General features: G+C 45.9%; 1 protein-coding gene across 1 annotated transcript; it reads left to right on the top strand.

Annotated features, from left to right (window-relative positions):
* Window positions 1–1,861: 1,861 nt before the first annotated feature.
* LOC146341724 (vomeronasal type-2 receptor 26-like) lies at window positions 1,862–18,131 on the top strand. The gene is made up of 5 exons (XM_084807627.1): window positions 1,862–2,031; window positions 3,255–3,546; window positions 12,449–12,553; window positions 13,786–13,912; window positions 17,230–18,131. Exons 1-5 carry the CDS (start codon window positions 1,862–1,864, stop codon window positions 18,129–18,131), a joined length of 1,596 nt encoding a protein of 531 aa, XP_084663753.1.
* The last annotated feature ends 1,219 nt before the right edge of the window (window positions 18,132–19,350 follow it).

Raw genomic sequence — 19,350 nt, forward strand, 5'->3', positions numbered from 1 at the left:
CGGCCTGAATTTCGGCCGGGCGAGGCGGGAAGCCTCCCCCCCGGCCTGAATTTCGGCCGGGCGAGGCGGGAAGCCTCCCCCCCGGCCTGAACTTCGCGGGGGGAGCAGCGAAGCGCCTCCCCCCCACCGCGAAAAGCTGCGAGACCAGGTAAGTGACTTTCGTGCACCCCTACTGGACACAGGGAGGGGAGGAGACCGCAGAAGCTATTTTGGACAGTTTTCTATCCAGTCTCCAGTCCCCCTCTGTCCTCCTCCCTGAAGCTGCAGCTAGACGCTAGACTCTCTATCCTGTGCTGCGGCTGTCCTGCGTAGGATCGTCAGTAGTCTCTGAGGTCGGAGGCTGGTGCCTCTCTCGATAAGATGATGCCCTCGCTGTCTCCATTTTAATGTCTTTTGAATTTATGATTCCAGTTCCCCTGGTGAATGAACTTCATCCGGTGATTCACTTCAGTTCTTCTTCCAAGTAACAGCTTTCAAGGACTTTGTCTGTGGTCTCCGACTTCCTTAGCTTTTGGTGTATCAGGTTTTCCTTTGCACCCAGAGTTCCATGTCAAAAGACTCTGCATCTCTAGGTTCAGTTGACGTGTGTGTAATCTGCATGCAGCCAGTCAACAACATCTGGGGGAGGCACAGCACAAATGTCAATCGGTCAGGTTACAGATTGAGCAGGGGGGCCTCAGATCTCCTCCCGGGGAACCTGGTTGGTCCACAGGTGGCAGTGATCCGGGCTGGGGCTGCCTGGATATCACGCTGCCCACATGCATTGAGAGGGCAGAGCTGCCCACAATAGTCACTAAGGATTTAGGTGAGATCCTGGGGACCATTTTGTGTCATGGCATCTAGGCCAGTCGTCCCAGGCACAGGGAATCCATGATCTGGCTCTCCTTCTCAGTGGCTTATACTTGTTTAAAGAAGTGTGTGTGTGTGTGTGTGTGTGTGTGTTTAATATAAGTTGAGATTAATAAAGCTGCAGATTGTTTCAGAGCAGCACACACAGTTCCGAAAGTTGTGGGGCTGTGGTCAAATGGGTGCAGATGCTAAATGAAATGAGGATTACTTCTGTGTCCCTCATACCAAAACAGCCTGAGCAGGAAGGCGGCTGACACTCCCCTTGCTTGGGCTAAGGGAGGCCGGACGCACCAGGTCACCTGCCGCCTGCCACTGTAGCTGTTGTTTGACTCCTTTCCATGCCACAGTAATGGCAGCACAGGGAAAGGGACTTTTCTCCCCTGCAATTATTGGCATGTCCCTGATTAATTGTGCTCCTCACTAAGCCCCAAGGGAGATCTAGAGGCCTCAAGAAAAATTAACAATAATACTGGAAAATCCTGTAACAGACATCCACCATCCTCAAAGCAGTGCAGAATGGGCAGAGGCTCTGTCCATGAGGTTGTTGATCATTTTCAGGGATGTCTGCACTGCAGGGCTGTCCCGGGATTTCTCTCAGGGAAAAACTAATATGAGTAGCTTGAGAAATCAGCAACTATTGGGGCCATCTTGCAAAGGATTGCTCCATTTCTGGGTCTTGTTTGATGCACTAGTTTAGGAAAGGGTCTAAATCTCCATGGGGATACAGCAGTGCATGAAGCAGTACCAAGCCCTCCTAAACGTTTTGAAATAAAGGATCAGGGAATTGGTGAAGTCATACTCTGATATAAATTGACCAATTTTTCAGTAGGGTCGGTTCCCATTCAAAGCAAGTTGTAAACAGCCCAGCCCTGAGGCATTTACTGCTCTGGAGGAAAACAGTGGAATGTGGGTCTAGATGGGAACTTTTCTCCTCCAAACGGTGGTTTTCTTGGTGTGGCTGCTTGTGCTGCTGCCACATGTTGTGTGCAAGAGAGATTCTCTTCATCCCAGCATGAAGACTGCTTCCAGTATATGCAGAGTAAGTGACCACATCGCGAGTGGGCATGAGTTTTATCAACCGGAAGACCTTGTCATCGGAGAGGTTGCTTCTACGTTCTCTTTCCTGTACCCCTCTACAGAGTTCAGTGCAAAGCCATCTCCACTGTTCATGAAGGAACTCATGTAAGGACTTCTCCACTCCCATAGTATCTTTTTGCTTAGCCCATAATAAGTTGGAGCAGATTATTATCCAACTGAAAGCTTAAAAAATATGAAAAAATGTAATGTAAATGTAATGTAGAAAAAAATCTAGGCCACTTCTGGGTTTTCAGTGATTTTGTTTGTTAATTGGTAAGAATTAATTTATTTTTTCCATCACTTAATTCTAACATGAAATGAAAATTAAGGAAATAAAGGCAAAAAGATTTTTTTTCTGTTCTTTCACATAGCCTCTCTATGGTGCAAGTGGAAACTAGATCAGTTTTTGACCTTTTTTGTAGCGGTGTACAAAACCCCGCTTACCTGGCTCCGCCAGGTTCTGCAGGTGGGGGGAGGCACTCTGTCCCTTCCCCCGGAATCCTCAATGGGGGGGAGGCACTCCGTGCCTCCTCCCACAATCTTGCCCAGCTGGCTCCGCTCTGCGGAGCCACCGGCTGGCTCCAGCCACCTGCAGCCGGACATCCGGCCACTGGGCAGGCCTGCAGGGACGCATATGGCAGCTGTCGTAGCCGCCGCCATTTGTGTCCGTGTAGTGAGCCGTGATAGCCTATGTAAATATTTATGTAGCCTATCACGGCAAGGGGAAAACCCCAGCATACACAAATGGTGGTAGCCGCCGCCATTTGCATATGCTGGGTCCCCTCCCCCGCCATGATAGGCTATGTAAATATTTACGTAGCCTATCATGGCCTCTGCAGGAACACAAATAGCGTCCCTGCATTAGCCGTGATAGACTACGTAAGTATTTACGTAGCCTATCATGGCTGAAGGGGGAGAAGCGAATGGCGGCCGCAGGACGGCCGCCATTCGCACAGCAGCATGGACAGGAGCAGGTAAGTGCTCCGTTTTGCGTGCCTTTCATGGGTTGGGGGGGCGGGGGCTTCGTTACGCGACGGTTTTTGGGGGGCTGAATGCACTGGAATTTGGCCTCACTGAGATCCGTCGTGGAATTCTATGACATCCTTACTTTTTTGTGGCATTATGCCTGGCATAATGTTATTGCAGCACTCCAGGAGCAACACAGATCTGGAGTAATTTCATGCAATTAGAATGCTGATGCGACACATAATGCAGAAGAGCAACCAAAGTCCCATCACAGAAAATCAAGCCCATAAGAAACTCTATTTCTCTAAGATGCTTCAGCTGTTGTTATTGTTTCAGTACACGGTATGTATCTTCTATTGCAGTGTGATGCCAAAGAATTACCAGCATATCCTAGCCTTAGTATTTGCTATCAAGGAGATCAATGAAAATCCCTCACTCTTACCTAATGTCACTTTGGGGTTCCGCATCTATGAGAGCTACTACAATCCACAGATTACTTATATGGCCACCCTTGGCCTGCTTTCTACACTGCAGAGATTCCACCCCAACTACAAGTGTGATCTGCAGAACAATTTGATAGCCATCATTGGAGGAATGTACCCTTTCATCTCTCTTGTGATTGCCACAATCTCAGAGACTTACAAGATTCCACAGGTAGGTTTGTAGACATGAGTTGGCTTCTTCCCCCATAATAGCAGAATGAGCAGGCTTTCCCATTTGAATTCTGGCTCCTTCCTCACATCAATTAAGAGGCATAGGCAGACAGAGCGGGCAGTCAGTCTTTCTGCAAGGTGGTTCTGTGATTGGTATTTTGTTCCCAAGGTGAGAGGGAACCCCAGGCAAAGGAAAGGAAGCAGGAAGGTACCGGCATTTATCCATTGTGAGTCCCATACATGTAAGTTTCATCTGGTGTTTACACCTTGCAAAATAAAACACATTGCAAAAATTGCCCATGTATACTTACAATTCATAAAACGGCCATCAGACCAATGGTAAACGCAGAGAATGAGAAGATCTTGTGTACAACAGCAAAGAAGTGGCTTTTGAGACTTAAAACCTTAGTTCCACATGACCTCAAGGAGGAGGTGGATTGGTTTTCCTCTCATGTAATTCAGACCTTAGAGCTAGAGACACATCTCCTTGGAGTACCAATACAACCAGTTTCTCCCTGACATTTAATCATGAGCTATGACTAACGCCTGTGTAGCAGATTGATAACTTCTGTTGTATGGTGTAAATTGTAACACCTTCCATCATCTTCAAATGTAAGAGACAGCCCTGACAGAGGCCTCTGAAGGCCTTTTAAAGAATTGTAAGTATACATATACCATTTTTGCCATGTGTATTATTTGATGTTAGTAGTTATTGATGATATACGAAACTAAGATGTTTTCTGTTTTTATGGTCCCAAGGAAGGACATTACTAATAATTTGGCTGAAACGCTTCAGGTTTCTGGAAGAATAAAACCATGTTTTCAGAGAAGTTATAACCAGGCAGGCAGACAGAGTTAAGCAGACATTCAGTTCTGGCAGTTCCCCCATCACACCCCAGATATGCATGATTCAGAAGGCGGGCTTAATATTTGCCATTCCACACCACCAGCACCTACCAGCACCTAAAGACATGAATTAGGAGTGGGCGAATATGTCAGTTTCAGTTTTCCCCACATTCATTTTAAAAACAAAAAATGCAAAGTTCTCCCCACCCCCCCAGATATGGAGATCTAACTAATTTTGTTAAATTCCTATCAAAATTGGACTGAAATTAAATTCTCACCAATTCCCACATAAAATATCTGGAAATTTTTGATGGTATAAAACGTTGTGTTTTGGCATTTTTTTTTTCCCGTCTGGAAAATAATGAAAGTTTAATGGATAATTGAAAACTACAATTCCTATATTTTTTACAGCTCTTTAAAGATTTGTAGTCACTTTGCTAATTCAGGAACATAAAATACATTATGTATAACTTGGTTTTCTCATATAATTATCATTAAAATGAAAAACATTTAGAAGTAAATGCAGTAAATTTGTATTTATTGTCTGAATAAAGTATAGTTTTAAATTTAATATACCAAACATTATAGTTTTATGAGCAAACTGAGTTATACATTATATATTTTAGGAACTTCAGCAAATACTTCATAAAATATCAGAACTATCCTAAAAAACAGAAGTAGGAAGAGCTGGAGGCAGAGGATGACTGCTGTACAGCATCTGTTCCTGTGTGTGAGGAATTGGTTGGGGTGGAGTTCAGGAAAATCTGGACTGAAGGGAAATCTAGCTGGGGAAGACTCTGTTATCTATTTGGAATGATAGGAAAGAGAGAGGGGGAGGCTGAGGCTGTTACAGCTGCATCCCACTGAGTTGGCGGGGTGAGAGAGAGAGAGAGAGACTGCTTAGCTGGCAATCGACTCCAGGCCTCAGAGAAAGACCTCAGGCAGGCAGAATTTGGGAGCCCTTTGACTCTGGCAATTCCCCTCACCCCCACATGTGAAGGATCCAGAAAGGAGTCTTGATGCTTGCCCTTCCTCCACTGACTGTCTGCTACAGCATCTCAGCAAGAGGTCTGCAACACCACAAACTAGTGGCTGCCATGGCGAGTTGCAAAGGAAAAGTAAACAAGGTGGGATCTGAGCCCCGACACACAAAACATCTCCTTGGCACCCACAGCTTTCTGTGCCAACAGAAACCTATTTCTCCAAGAGCAAAGACTCTTTCTCTACTCCTTCTCTCTGTCAGTCATTGCCCCATCTCTTCTCTCACCCCGGATCACTGCCTACGCAGTCTGTCCCACCCTGGCTCACCAGCCGCACACACCTGCTCTCTCTCCCACTACGAAGCCAAAGCGGGGTTCAGACATCCGAATCCTGCTTTGCCCTCCCCAGCACGCCGGCCAACCCCAGCTCCTCACCTGGGCCCTTGTTCCGTGTAGGGATGTCAGACAATTCCGTGACGGACCTCGGTGAGGCCGAATGCCAGTGCATTCAGCCCCCCCAAATCCGTCGCTGAACGAAGCCCCCGCCCCCCCAACCAAAGAACGGCGCACGGGACGAAGTCCCCGCCGTCCCCAACCCACAAAAGACGCATGAAACGGAGCACTTACCTGCTCCCATCCACGCTGCTTTGCGAATGGTGGCCATCCTGCGGCTGCCATTCGCTTCCTCCTCTTCATAGCCGTGATAGGCTACATAAATACTTACGTAGCCTATCACGGCTAATGCAGGGACGCCATTTGCGGCTACTGCCATTTGTGTACGCTGGTTTCTTTTCCCGCTGCCATGATAGGCTACATAAGTATTTATGTAGCCTATCACGGCAGAGGGAAAAAAAACCCAGCGTATGCAAATGGCGGCGGCTACCGCCATTTGTGTACGCTGGGTTTTTTTCCCCTTGCTGTGATTGGCTATGTAAATATTTACGTACCCTATCACGGCTAAATACAAGGACGCAAATGGTGGCAGCTATGACAGCTGCCATTTGCGTCCCTGCAGGGCTGCCCAGCGGCCAGATGGCCACGGAGTGGAGCTGTCTGGGTAGGATTCCAGGGCGAGGACCGGATCGCCTCCCCCCACTGCGGAAACAGAATGGAACAGAAGGTAAGAGTTCCATCCATCCCTAGTTCCGTGTGGGGGGAGGCTGCCGCCACCACCCTGGGAGCCACTGCTGAGGGAGCTGCTGCTGTGGGTGCTGCCCAGCACAGCCTGCCAACCGCCTGCCCTCTTTGCAAGGAGGGACGAAGGGGTGATTGGCGGGAGGCACTGCCCGTCAAGCCTGCACGGCCTCCTTTCTTGCACTGAAGCAGACCATGCAGATTTGACAGGCATGAGGGCGGGAGTCAACCTGCAACTGTGCTCTCTCCCTTCCTTGCAAGGAGGGCAGGGTGCCCTGTTCGAGGACGACTCCTGCCTCAGCAGAAGCCTTCATGGGTTCCTTGCTTGCAGGGAGCCTGTGCAGGCTTGAGTGAGGCCAGTGCTGGCAGCTCGCAATGAAGGCGAGCTGCCGCCAGTGCTCCCAGGGGAGCCGCTGCTGCTGCCAGCTCCTAGGGCCTTTGGGGACACGCCAGCAGCCATCTTGGCATTCTGGGGAATGGGGAAATGCAGGAAATACAGGGAGTCACCATTCTAACAATTCCTTGCGTTGGAGGTGGGCAAAGCGGTGCATGGCCCTACTCTCTCTCTCTCTTTTACACACACATACACACACCAATCCAGCTATTCGCGAATGTGTGCGCGCACACACCCAATAGCAAGGGTGCCATGTCCTCATAATGCACACGTCCATGAATACACACAGGGCCTGCCCTTCTGTTCATTGCAACCCCAATTAGATCACACTCACTCTCCTTAGGATCCCTCCAAAAGCCCCCCTCTGGAGACGGCCCCTAAAACTTTTATTTCTCCCCTTGTGTGACACACATGTATGCATCTGCCCTCCATTCAGACATAAGGACACTGCGCTGCACAACACCCCCAGGACACCTGAAGCTGGCTCCCCTAACCCTCCGGAGGGCCTCCTGCTGCTCTTCCTAGGCCCCCACTGGTCTCCCTACCTCTTCACTGCTTTCTAACCCCCGCATATGCCGGATCTTACCAAACAGCAGCAACCGGGGTCCCATCATCTTCTCCCCCCTTCTTGGTCTTGATGGCTGGGTGTGTTGCAGAGGGAAGTATCAACCTGCAGCAATCCAGCCATCTTAATTTCCTACGCATGTCTCTGAGCCCCATGTGCAGGCCAAAGCCATGCATGCGACAGTTGTAAAGGCAGGGGCTGGAGGCCCTCTCTTCGCTTTGAAGCAGTCCCAGCTGCTTGTAAGTCCTTTAAAAACAATACTGTAAAATAAAAATCAGGAGGACGAGGGCACCATGGTGGGCACCATAGAAGTTATCAGGGGGCACACTGGTGCCTGCAGGCAACATGTCGCCTACCCCCGATAACCAGAACAGGACCAGAAACAGAGCACTCTATGGCCCATACCCCAAACTGGCAAGAACAACATTTCCTTTACATGTAATGATATAATGACCCTAGACGCATGTTGGGAAACTGAGCATGACTTGGGGCATCCCGAAATGTCCCTAACTGTATATCAGCAAAACATACATTAGATCAATAATATTAATAAATAGTGGAAGATATTTAATGAATCCTAAAGGGTAGATGATGATGATGAATTTCCACCCGTGGGTCCACAATTTCCAGAAAGTTTAGATCTCTAGTTTTCCCATAAAAGTCTTCTTATTACATAATTCATCTTCTTAAATGTATTCATTATTTTAAAACAAAATATTTCATAATGCAAAGTGGCTCATTTTTTCCAACACATTTGTGTGTGTGTAGGGCGGGGACAAAACAAGGTTCTTAGGAGGGGAAAATTAGAATCATAGAATAGTAGGGTTGGAAGGGGCCTACAAGGCCATCGAGTCCAACCCCCTGCTCAATGCAGGAATCCAAGTCAGAGCATCCCTGACAAATGGCTGATAGAATCATAGAATAATTGAAAGACCCCATTTTTTCCCTGCATTTTTCCAGTTTTTTTCTTGACCTTCACATCTCTACCCCCACCATCATGCTCTTGATGGCAGGAAAACAAGGCATTTTCTCCATCCATGTTTTCTACTATTCCTCCAGGCCATCATGCACATTAAATTTCAGTCAGAGCTCACTAATGTAAATGTGAAAAAATGTGAAAATGAAAATGATCATATTTATTCTTCACCTTCTTGTCTTCTTTATGTCTTCTTTACATTCTCTTTACATTAAACAAACGTAGAACAAATGTGAACGCATTGATTTCATGTTTCATTTCTTTTTTAAAGGAATGCACACTTCTGTTTTCTGGCATACAGTGATGTTCACCAGCTTAGGCTAGTGAGCAAGCTACAACATCTCCGAGACAGTGATTGCCTGCCCATTGTTTTATCCATGCACTATTACCCTGTAGATTGGAGTACTGCAATGCATTGTATTCGGGGCTGCCTTTGAAGACTTCTTGGGAACTTCAGTTAGTACAAAATGCAGCATCTCTGCGGTTCCACAGCTGGCTGGAGAACCATAGGCTGTCTTTACACAAGGCGTTTATCGTGCGCTCGTGATTGGTCACTCAGGGAAGGTTGTGGGTCATTTACATAATGCCATCTACCTCCAGGGCACATCCAGCTGTTTTTTATCTTTATCCCGCCAAATAAATAAATAAATAAAAAAGGGAGATAATCCACTACTGAGATGTAAATTTGCTTCAATGGCTGTGTGTAAGTGTGTGCAGTTCTGCTATAACCACAGCCTGGGAAAAAGAAGCGACTGGGCTAATAGGAAAATCACAATTCCGCCCCTTGACTTGGAGGAAGACTTGGGGAAATGCTTCTCAAATTTGCAGATGACCCAAGATTGGAGTGGTAGCTATTAGCTTAAAGACAGCAACAAAATTCAAAATGATCTTGATAGGTTAGAAAACTGGGCAGAAAGGAACAGAATGAAATTTCACAGAGGCAAGGGCAAAATTCTTCATTTGGGGGGGATCAAATGCACAGGTGTAAGACGGGGAATGCCTGGCTGGTACATATGACAAGAATCTTGGGCTTGTAGTCTACCACCAGCTGAATATGAGTCAGCAGTGCGATGTGGCTGTAAAGAAGGCGAATGCATTTTCAGGAGGCATCAATAGAAGTATAGTTTCAAAATCATGGGAAGTAATCATTGCACCCAACACTGTGCTGGTCAGACCTCGCCTCGAATACTAAGTTCAGTTCTGGACACCATACTTTAAGAAGGAGTCAGATAAATTGTAACGAGTTGGGCAACAGAGACGATCAAGATGTTTTATACTGTTGAAAATGATTTTCTTTGTAAGGCGCCCTGAAATCTTAATGACATTGTTGTTGTTCAGTCGTTCAGTCGTGTTCGACTCTTCGTGACCCCATGGACCATAGCACGCCAGGCCTTCCTGTCCTGCGCTCTCTCCCGGAGCGTGCTCAAGTTCATCTTAATGACATACCAATGTTTTAAACAAACAAACAGGCTTAAGGTAGATGAAGGAGGATTTTGGTTAAATATCAGAGCAGTCAGACAATGTCTCCAAATGCCTAGGGAGGTGGTCAGTTTTCTGTCACTGGAGGCATTCAAGCAGAGACTGGACAGCCATCTGTCAGGGGTGTTTAAACTGGATTCCTGCAGTGAGCAGGGGGTTGGACTCAATGGCCCGTTATAGGTAATTGATACGATGAAAGGATGACTCTATACATATTTTGTATAATACATTTTAAATCCCTGAACACACAACTAGCATGTCAGGGATAAACATTTAGATGAGCCATTTCCATAACATCCCACTTTTCTGTAGGAGGGCATCAGTGAGAGAGGGTTCCATCAACTGAGACTTCAACTGAAGCATAAAGTGATACAAGAGAGACATTATGATATCTTAGACCTCGTTTATCCATGCAGGCAATGTTTACCCCATCCCATCAGGTATTTGGTAGAAATGATTAGATGTGTCACTTATTGCACACAAAAATGTGTGCAATTCATAAAATATCTTTGCATTCTATTTCAGCTCACTTGTGGAGCATTTCTCCCAGCCTGGGGTGACAAAACAGTCACCCACTGTCCTTTATACCAGATGGCCCCAAATGAAGCTCAGCAGTACACTGGGATTGTCCAGTTGCTTGTGCATTTCAAATGGACATGGATTGGGCTCTTCAGTGTGGATAATATTCATGGAGAAGGGCGTTTGCAAAAATTACTGCCAATGCTTTCACAGGGGGGCATCTGTGTTGCCTTCATAGAAAAATTGCCACCATTCCAAAAACACTCTGAAAAGGCAGGGTCGTTGCAGGGTGAACTGGAATACCATTCAGCCTTCATGGAAACGACAACCAATGTATTTTTTGCTGATACTGCACCTATATTAATAATTAAAATTAGCTCATTTCTTCAGAGGGCAGTCCTGGATTCCCCAATAAGTAAGGTATGGATTATGAAAACAGACTGGGATTTCACATCAAGCACCAATCTAAGGGGCCATGATATACAGTCCTTCCATGGCATGCTATCCTTTGCAGTCCACTCAAAGGAACCGTTAGGATTCAGGCAATTTCTTCAGAGCGTAAAACCTTCCTGGGCAAAACAAGACGGATTCATCCATGATTTCTGGGAGAAGGTTTTCAAGTGTTCATTGAAAAAATCAAATGAGGGTGAGGTGATAAATCAAGGCTGCAGTGGGGAGGAGGAACTGGAGAGCCTCCCTGGAACTTTCTTTGAGATGAGTATGGCTGGTCACAGCTACAGTGTTCACAGTGCTGCCCATGCTGTGGCGCATGCTCTACACTCGATGCGTGAATCCAGATCCAAACACAGGTCATGGGTGGCTGGAAGAAAGCTGGAGCCCTTCAATCTGCAGGCATGGCAGGTATTTTCATGCAAAAGCTCATCTCTTCTTTGTTTGGATTGGGTGGTGGCCGTGGGAAATGTAAGCTGATACCATTGCCAACGAAATCCATGTAAAACCTTTTCAGCTTGATTAGGTCCGCTCTACATTAATTAATTTTCATTTCTTTTATTTCTTTTCTATACCACATGATAGCCTAAGCTCTCTGGGCTGTTCACAAAAATTAAAACCATAAAACACAGCATAAAACCATATAAAATATGAATGCTTAAAACCACCATAGAACAGTACAAACAGAATAAAACCTAGCAGCAATGCAGAAATTTAAAATACAGATTTAAAACACCAAAGATAAAAGACTAGGAGGCTTAAATGCTAAAATACTGGGCGAATAAAAGGCTCTTCACCTGGTGCCTTTTATTAAGGAGTACGGCATAGGTGCCAGCCAAACCCCTCTAGGGAGCTCATTCCACAGCTGGGATGCCACAGCAGTAAAGGCCCTCTTCCTGGTAGCCACCCACCTCACTTCCTTTGACAGGGGCTCACAGAGAAGGACCATTGAGGTTGATCTTAGGGTCCAGACAGGAAGGAGGGAATCCTTCAGATAATCTGGCCCTAAGCTGTTAAGGGCTTTGACTGTTAATACCAGCACTTTGAATTGGGCCCGGAAATGGACTGGCAGCCAGTGCAGCTGGAAAAGTACTGGTGTAATGTGATCTCATTGGCCAGTCCCTGCTAACAGTCTTGCTGCCCTATTTTGGACTAGCTGAAGTTTCTGGACCATTTTCAAAGGCAGCCCAGCCTATAACACATTGCAGTAATCCAGATGAGAAGTTATCAGAGCATGGATAAGTGTAGCTGGGCTTTCACTGTCCTGATAAGGGTGTAGTTACCACAAATTGCTTCCCAGCTTCTCAATGGAGCATTGCTTGAAGGCATGAGCCCTATTCAGGTCTTCATGTTACCACATTCAATCAAAAGCACGTTGTCATTGTGATCATGAAAATACTTTGCTGTCCCATTGTATCTTTTCCTCTTTGCATTTAGCTCCATCCTTTTCTAAGGGGCATCTCATTCAACAACAGTGCAGGAGAGACAATACAGTTTGATGAAAATGGAGAAGTAGTCACAGGATTTGATGTTACCAACTGGGTGATTTTCCCAAATCAGTCTTTTCTGAGAGTTCAGGTTGGAAGGTTCAGTCCACAGGCTCCTCGTGGAAAGCAGTTAACAATTGAAGATAAAAGCATTGTGTGGCCTAGGATGTTTAACCAGGTGAGACAGAAAGAACCTAAAGTTTTTTTAGATGAAAAATTGTAGATGGCTAATTTATATGAGTCTGATTTAACACAACCTATTTTTTGTTAGTTTGTTTAAAATGAACTTAATGCCATCTGTCATATACAACGTATCGAGGTGACAGACAACAATAACAACCATATCTAAATATTAAAGGGCCATAGCTGTGTGGCCCTGTGTTAAGGCTGAGTTGGAACAATCTCATTCCATCAGTATAACCAGAAATTAGTGAGGATTACATTCTATATCATATACTGAGAAAATGTCTCAATGGACTGATCTGAAATCTCAAAAGAGAGCCTTCTCAGTAGTGATGCCCACCCCCTGGAACAACTTCCCCCATGTAGTTCAGGAGGCTGAAAACAGGACGTGTTTAAGAGCCTCCTGAAAATGTACCTGGTTACTCAAGCTTCCCCTGGCTTGTAATTAATAATTGTCATGCTGGTCCATTTTATTCTTTTTATTATATTTTTGTCATACTAGATGTAATTGTTTAATAACAGTATATTTCTAACAGTAATTTTAATACTTTAGTATGTGAACTGCTCAGACACTTGGTTATATTAAGTGGTATGTAAGTAGGGATGTTGGGGAATTCTGCCACGGACCCCAATGAGGCTGGATTCCAAGAATCCAGCCTCACTGCAGTCTGTGGTGGAATGGAGCACTCACCTCCGCGCCCCTCCGGAATCCGTCTAGGCTGGCTGCTCCATGCAGTGACCCTGTAGAGCCAGCCGCTGTTTTTTCACTCGATAGGCTACAGAAATATCTATGTAAATATAATTTGTGTAGCCTATTGCGTGAAAACAGGGACACAAATGGCATAGTGGATGCCATTTGTGTCCAGGCTTAGCACAGCGATACAGCATGGCAATGGCGGCGGGCCATATCACCAGTGCTGTGGAGCCGGCGGCCAGCTCCATAGGATCACTGTGGAGCAGAGCTGGCATGGACGGATTATGGGGGGGGAGGGACGGATCACCTCTCCCCATGCCCCCCCCAGCTGGGTTGGGTAAGTGATTTGCCCGACCCTACATGTAAGTATTATTAACAAACAAACTCATAGGAAATCCACCCCATTTAGAACACCACATTTCTTTACACCTGCAAAGGAGTCGTCAACCATCGGATGAATCCTCAACCATCAGATGAATCCTCAACCATATCATTTGCAGTCCTAACCCTTCTCCACTGATATTTCTGATCAGGTGCTGCCCCGTTCCCTGTGTAATGACAACTGCCATCCTGGTTACAGCAGGAAAAAGAAGGAAGGGGAGCCATTTTGCTGTTATGATTGTGTTCCATGTCCACGAGGAAAGGTTTCTAATCAAAAGGGTAGGAGGCATAGTCTTCACAGCTGTCAAGTGCACTACATCTCATACTATCAAGCAAAACTAATTTAATCAAAATTAGCATGGCCCTTATATGGAGGGAGTTGGAATATGTTAGGTATCCTTGAATATCAGACTATAGCCAGAGCCCTTGTTATAGAAGAACGTAAATCTCCTTTTCACATACAGGCCTAGTTATGCTTGGTTATGTCTTTCAACACTCAAAACATTGGATTTGTGGTTTGATTTAGTTAATAATGTGCTTCATATGCAAATGAAAGAAGAAAGATATATGTAGGTAGCTACCAACGAAGAATGCATTGGCATGTTATCTCATAAAAACGATGTGTGTATTGGGTCATGATAGCTCTATGGCTGACTCTATGTTAGTCATGTAATTAAATATCTCTCCAAACCTCAAAAGAAAGAAATTACTGCATACAGAAAGGTAGATGCCACAGAGAAGGATACTGGTGTTTATGCACATTTAATTATATTCTTAAGTCCCATGAAGTTTTTTTTTTGTGTGTGTGTGTTTAAGCCTTCCACCATTTTAAATGGTGATCGGGGCTTGGGTTGTTCTAACTTTTATAAAATTGGAATAATTTCCCCAATCTCTCTGAAACTTTCAGATGCCAGAAAGAAGGTTCATTGTACATATCCTGACAATATCAGGAATATTGGTGAATGTTTGAGAGAGAAAGAGCAGTTTAAAGACAAAAAGTGAAAAAAGCCGCTCCATTTGTCAGAAGTGACTTTCAGGGCTCCTTCACATGGAGATTTTATTCTATTGAGATTGCTCACTCACAGAAGTTTGTGGGTCCTTTTCATGACGTCGGTAACCTCCAGGGCACATCCAGAGCAATTTCCTGGTTATTGTGCTCCAAAAAAAGTCGGAACGAATAAACCATCTTTTATTGTCGTATTGTTACACTATTCAAACAGCCACGAGATGGTGCAGATTCATTGTGTCCGATGGAACCTTGAAAATAACATGCTACCCTTCTCAGCAGTCATGTGGTCACCGTGTGGGAGCATGCGATAAATGCAGAAACGGTCCAGAATGGGAGGGCTGGTGACCATGTTTTTAGTCAAGATTTCTGAAGAAGTGACAGCGTTCTCACATAAAAGATATTCCTCTTGTACTTTAGTTGGTGAAAAACTGTTTCAATCTAATTTCTATTTGTATAATAGGAATTCTAATTCTGTCCTCCAATGACAACCTGAATTGCCCACCACCCTAGGAGAGCCCTGAATTTCCCCTCCCCCCAACAGATCACACAGTTCACACACCCCTACAACAACAACCCAGATTGCCCTCTCCCCAGTCCCCAGGATGTATGTATGTCTGCTCCCTGCCCACAGTGTGTGTGTGTCTGTGTGTCCCCACCCCCGCCCTTCAGTCTGTATCTGTGTGTGTCTTCCCTCACCTCCTAGTTTGTGTTTTCTTTATTATTTCAACTAATATCAGAAACAAACAATGATGGGGGGGGACAGCAAAAGAAAAAGTATCCATTCTCAATAACATTTTGCAGCACCAATAACACAAAAAGAGGGAAAAGTGTGGGTGCTTGGAGGGAAAATTGTAAGCAAGCACAATATGTGACATCGTACAGCATCATTACTGATCACAAGGCATGTCACTTACGGCATCAGCCTCAGCTTCCTGGCCTTTGGGGGTTTGGTCCAAAATGAGAGAGCCTCTGGTCTTTTAACTCAGCAGGTTTTTTGATAATTGAATAGAGTTATAGTTGGAGACAGAGAGAGAGAGAGAGGATAGATATGTGGGGGATTGGGCAGGGAAAAGTTAATCAGGCCAGAATGACTACAAATCTTCCTTAATACTCAGCGGCAAGCTTCCAAGCATACCCTTCTGTTATGGAAATTAAAGGAAAATGCCCCTGGGAGGCTAGGAGCCAGTTGGAAAGGTGATTTATCCTTATTTATCCCCTCCAGAGAGAGGGAGGGGACAAGATGTCAGTGGGAAACAATACAATATTTTTGGGGAGTCAGAGATTGAGAACAAGAAAGAACTGAGGTGTAACCTCTGGAAGCATTTGGGAGTTATACCTGCTTCTCAGGAGATCTGATGAGGGACAGGAAGTTTTGCTATTATGGTGTTTTAGGGCATGAAGAGGGCATGGGACTGGCAGAAGCAAAAGAGGCATGCATGCAGGTGATAGATTGATGTAGGGATGTCAGAGAATTCCACGACAGATCTCGGTCAGGCCGAATGCCAGTGCATTCGGCCCCCTGAAAACAGTCGCGGAACGAAGCCCCCGCCCCCTGCACGAAAGGAGCGCAGGACGAAGTCCCCGCCGCCACAACCCCACAAAAGGCCCGCGAAACGGAGCACTTACTTGCTCCCGTCCTGCGGCTGCCATTTGCTTCTTCCTCTTCAGCCGTGATAGGCTACGTAAATATTTACGTAGCCTATCATGGCTAATGCAGGGACGCCATTTGCTGGGGAACCCCAGCGTACGCTAATGGCTGTGGCTACCGCCCTTTGTGTACGCTGGGTTTTTTTCCCCCCTGCCATGATAGGCTACGTAAGTATTTATGTAGCCTATCATGGCAAGGGAAAAAAAACCCAGTACGCTGGGGCTTTCCCCCTGACGTGCTAGGCTATGTAAATATTTACATAGCCTATCATGGCTCACTACAGGGACGCAAATGGCGGCGGCTATGGCAGCCGCCATTTGTGTCCCAGCAGGGCTGCCCAGCGGCTGGATGTCCAGCTGCGGGAGGCTGGAGTCAGCTGGCAGCTCCGCGGCTTGGCCGCGGAGCGGAGCCAGCCAGGCGGGATTCCGAGGGGAAGCACGGAGCACCTCCCCCCATCTGTGGAATCCGGTGGAGCCAGGTAAACGGGGTTTTGTACATCCCTAGATTGATGGGGGCAGCCTGGCTGGGGGGCAGTCTTTGCTTGCCTACCTCATGGAGTGGCATGGCTTGGGCTGAGGTTGGCTGCACCCATGGAAATTCTCACTGGGTGGGCAAGTGTGTGTGTGTGTGTGTGAGAGAGAGAGAGAGAGAGAGAGAGAGAGAGAGAGGACTTCTGGCTGATTTTGTACTGCTCAGGTGAGATCTCAAACACAAACATCTTGGCTTACTGTTCATGCTATACCCCAAAGCACTCCCTTCTCTTTCATATCTGAAGCATCCTTTATTTTATTTTTGCTTTGCAGCACATATGGACTAAGGAGTATGTATGTGGGCACTGCTGAATAATAAGGAAATGAAGTTTGAACCCTGCTACATTGTTGCTTCAAGGCCTCTGCTAGCGTAGATTTCATAACCTCTCAATCTCTCTTTTCTTTCCAGATATGGATTTTTGCACTGAATGTTCAGAAGACCATTATTCAAACTTAGAGCAGATCCAATGCATTCCCAAGGTTATAAGCTTCCTCTCCTATGAAGAACCTTTGGGGATCACTTTAGCTTTCTCTGCTCCTGGTCTTGCTCTGATCACAGCTTTGGTACTTGGAACCTTCGTGAAGCACCACGACACTCCCATAGTCAAAGCCAATAACCGGAGCCTCACCTACGTCCTCCTCATCTCTCTCCTTCTTTGTTTCCTCTGCTCCTTGTTGTTCATTGGAAAGCCAAAAGCATTGACTTGCCTTCTCCGGCAAACAGCTTTTGGCATCATCTTCTCACTTGCGCTTTCTTCTCTTCTGGCAAAGACCATCATGGTGGTTCTGGCATTTCTGGCTACCAAACCAGGATCCACAATGAGGAAATGGGTAGGGAAAAAGGTGGCAAATTTGATAGTCATTTCCTGCTCCTTGATTCAAACAGGACTTTGCGTGAGTTGGCTGAGTACTTTTCCTCCATTCCCAGATATGGACAGGCATTCACTGACTGGGGAAATTGTAGCAGGATGTGATGAAGGTTCTATCACCATGTTCTACTGTGTCCTGGGCTACATGTTCTTTCTGTCTATTGTCAGCTTCACAGTAGCTTTCTTAGCCAGGAAGTTGCCTGACAGTTTCAACGAGGCCAAGTTCATCACCTTCAGCATGTTGGCATTTTGCAGTGTTTGGCTCTCCTTTGTCCCAGCCTACCTGAGCACCAAAGGAAAATACATGGTGGCTGTGGAAATTTTCTCTATTTTAACCTCCAGTGCTGGCTTACTGGTTTGCATCTTTCTCCCGAAATGCTACATCCTCATGTGGAGGGCTGATCTGAACAACAGGGAGCAACTAATGAGGAGAACAAACTAAAGGAACCCCAAAATTAAAAATTATGAGAGTCACTTTCCTTTTTTCTGATTCTGTAAATAATTAGGCCAAGTTACCTACAAGAAAAGACAATGGTCCTACTCTATTGTTGAATAGGACGCATCCTTTTGACAGATGCAGAGTCAATCTAGTCCAAAGTCCTAGTGAGTGCAACAGCTCGTATTTCTAAGTAAACATCCCTTGGATTAACCAGCATATTTACTCTCTCTGCATGATCCACCAAAAAAGATAATATGTCTAAAATGCCAACAGATAAATAATAAAATGAACTAAAACCAATGGTTTGTGAGAAATGGTTATTCTTCAATTTTGTGTTTTCCTTCAGTGATAACAACCATCCACGGGTTTCTGATTACATGTACAGTGACTACATCCACGTAGAGCCATATGCTCACCTTCTCTTTAGCCTATGGCGGTCTAGGGCAGGGCCAAGAGATATGATCCTGATCCCCTATCCTGAGATTTAAGGATGAGAATAGGGCCATATATTTACCTGCTTTGGGACCAAGAATGCTGAACAACTTGCCATGAGGGGGATGCAACATCTGGTGGCATGTCAACAAGACAGAGTCCAAATGCCAAATCAGACTACCGGAGGTCAGGAGAGGTAGTGCCAACCCCCAATGCACCTCCAACCCCCACATAATTCTGTTTCTCAAATGCACTTGATCTTCATTATTACCCTGTAGGCACCAATGCATGGAGAAAGGAGAGGGGATGTTATGTATTAACCCTAATCTCCATAAAGCCTGGCTTGGCAACTTGTGCCCCCCTCCCAGATGTTGTTGGACTGCAACTCCCACCATCCCTCATCATTGGCTATGCTGGTGAGGGCTGAGGGGAGTTGCCGTCCAAAATATCTGCAGGGTCACAAGTTGCCCACCCCTGCCATAAAGAGATCAACATTGAGACTCCAGGCTGTGGTTCCAATGTGGTTCCCATTTCTGTATTCAAATGTGGTCTCACTTATTCTCACTAATCCCTCTGTGAGCCATTTGGCCCATGAACTCAAACTAATTACAGCAGGCTGATCCGACTTTGGCTCTAGGCATGCAAATGTGGGTGTGCCATACTGCTTCTTATTTCAAGGAAAAACAGTTTTGAGTCCTCCTGGTAAGATCTCTGGTGAAAACAGCAACTTTCTCCAGGTGTTCTGCTGTGCTTGCAGTTTCAGTGCATGGGGGCTATTTACCTCCCCTGT

Source organism: Heloderma suspectum, chromosome 6 (assembly GCF_057233095.1).
Source record: "Heloderma suspectum isolate Gila_16-S chromosome 6, 16-S_ref, whole genome shotgun sequence".
Taxonomy (NCBI): domain Eukaryota; kingdom Metazoa; phylum Chordata; class Lepidosauria; order Squamata; family Helodermatidae; genus Heloderma; species Heloderma suspectum.

Bases quoted from the DNA above. Each gene is read 5' to 3' on its own strand.
- LOC146341724 (XM_084807627.1), top strand. From the start codon at position 1,862: ATGAAGACTGCTTCCAGTATATGCAGAGTAAGTGACCACATCGCGAGT. The intron at 3,547-12,448 runs GTAGGTTTGTAG...TTCCCAAATCAG, and splicing joins AGACTTACAAGATTCCACAG to TCTTTTCTGAGAGTTCAGGT. The intron at 13,913-17,229 runs GTAGGAGGCATA...TTTTCTTTCCAG, and splicing joins AAAGGTTTCTAATCAAAAGG to ATATGGATTTTTGCACTGAA.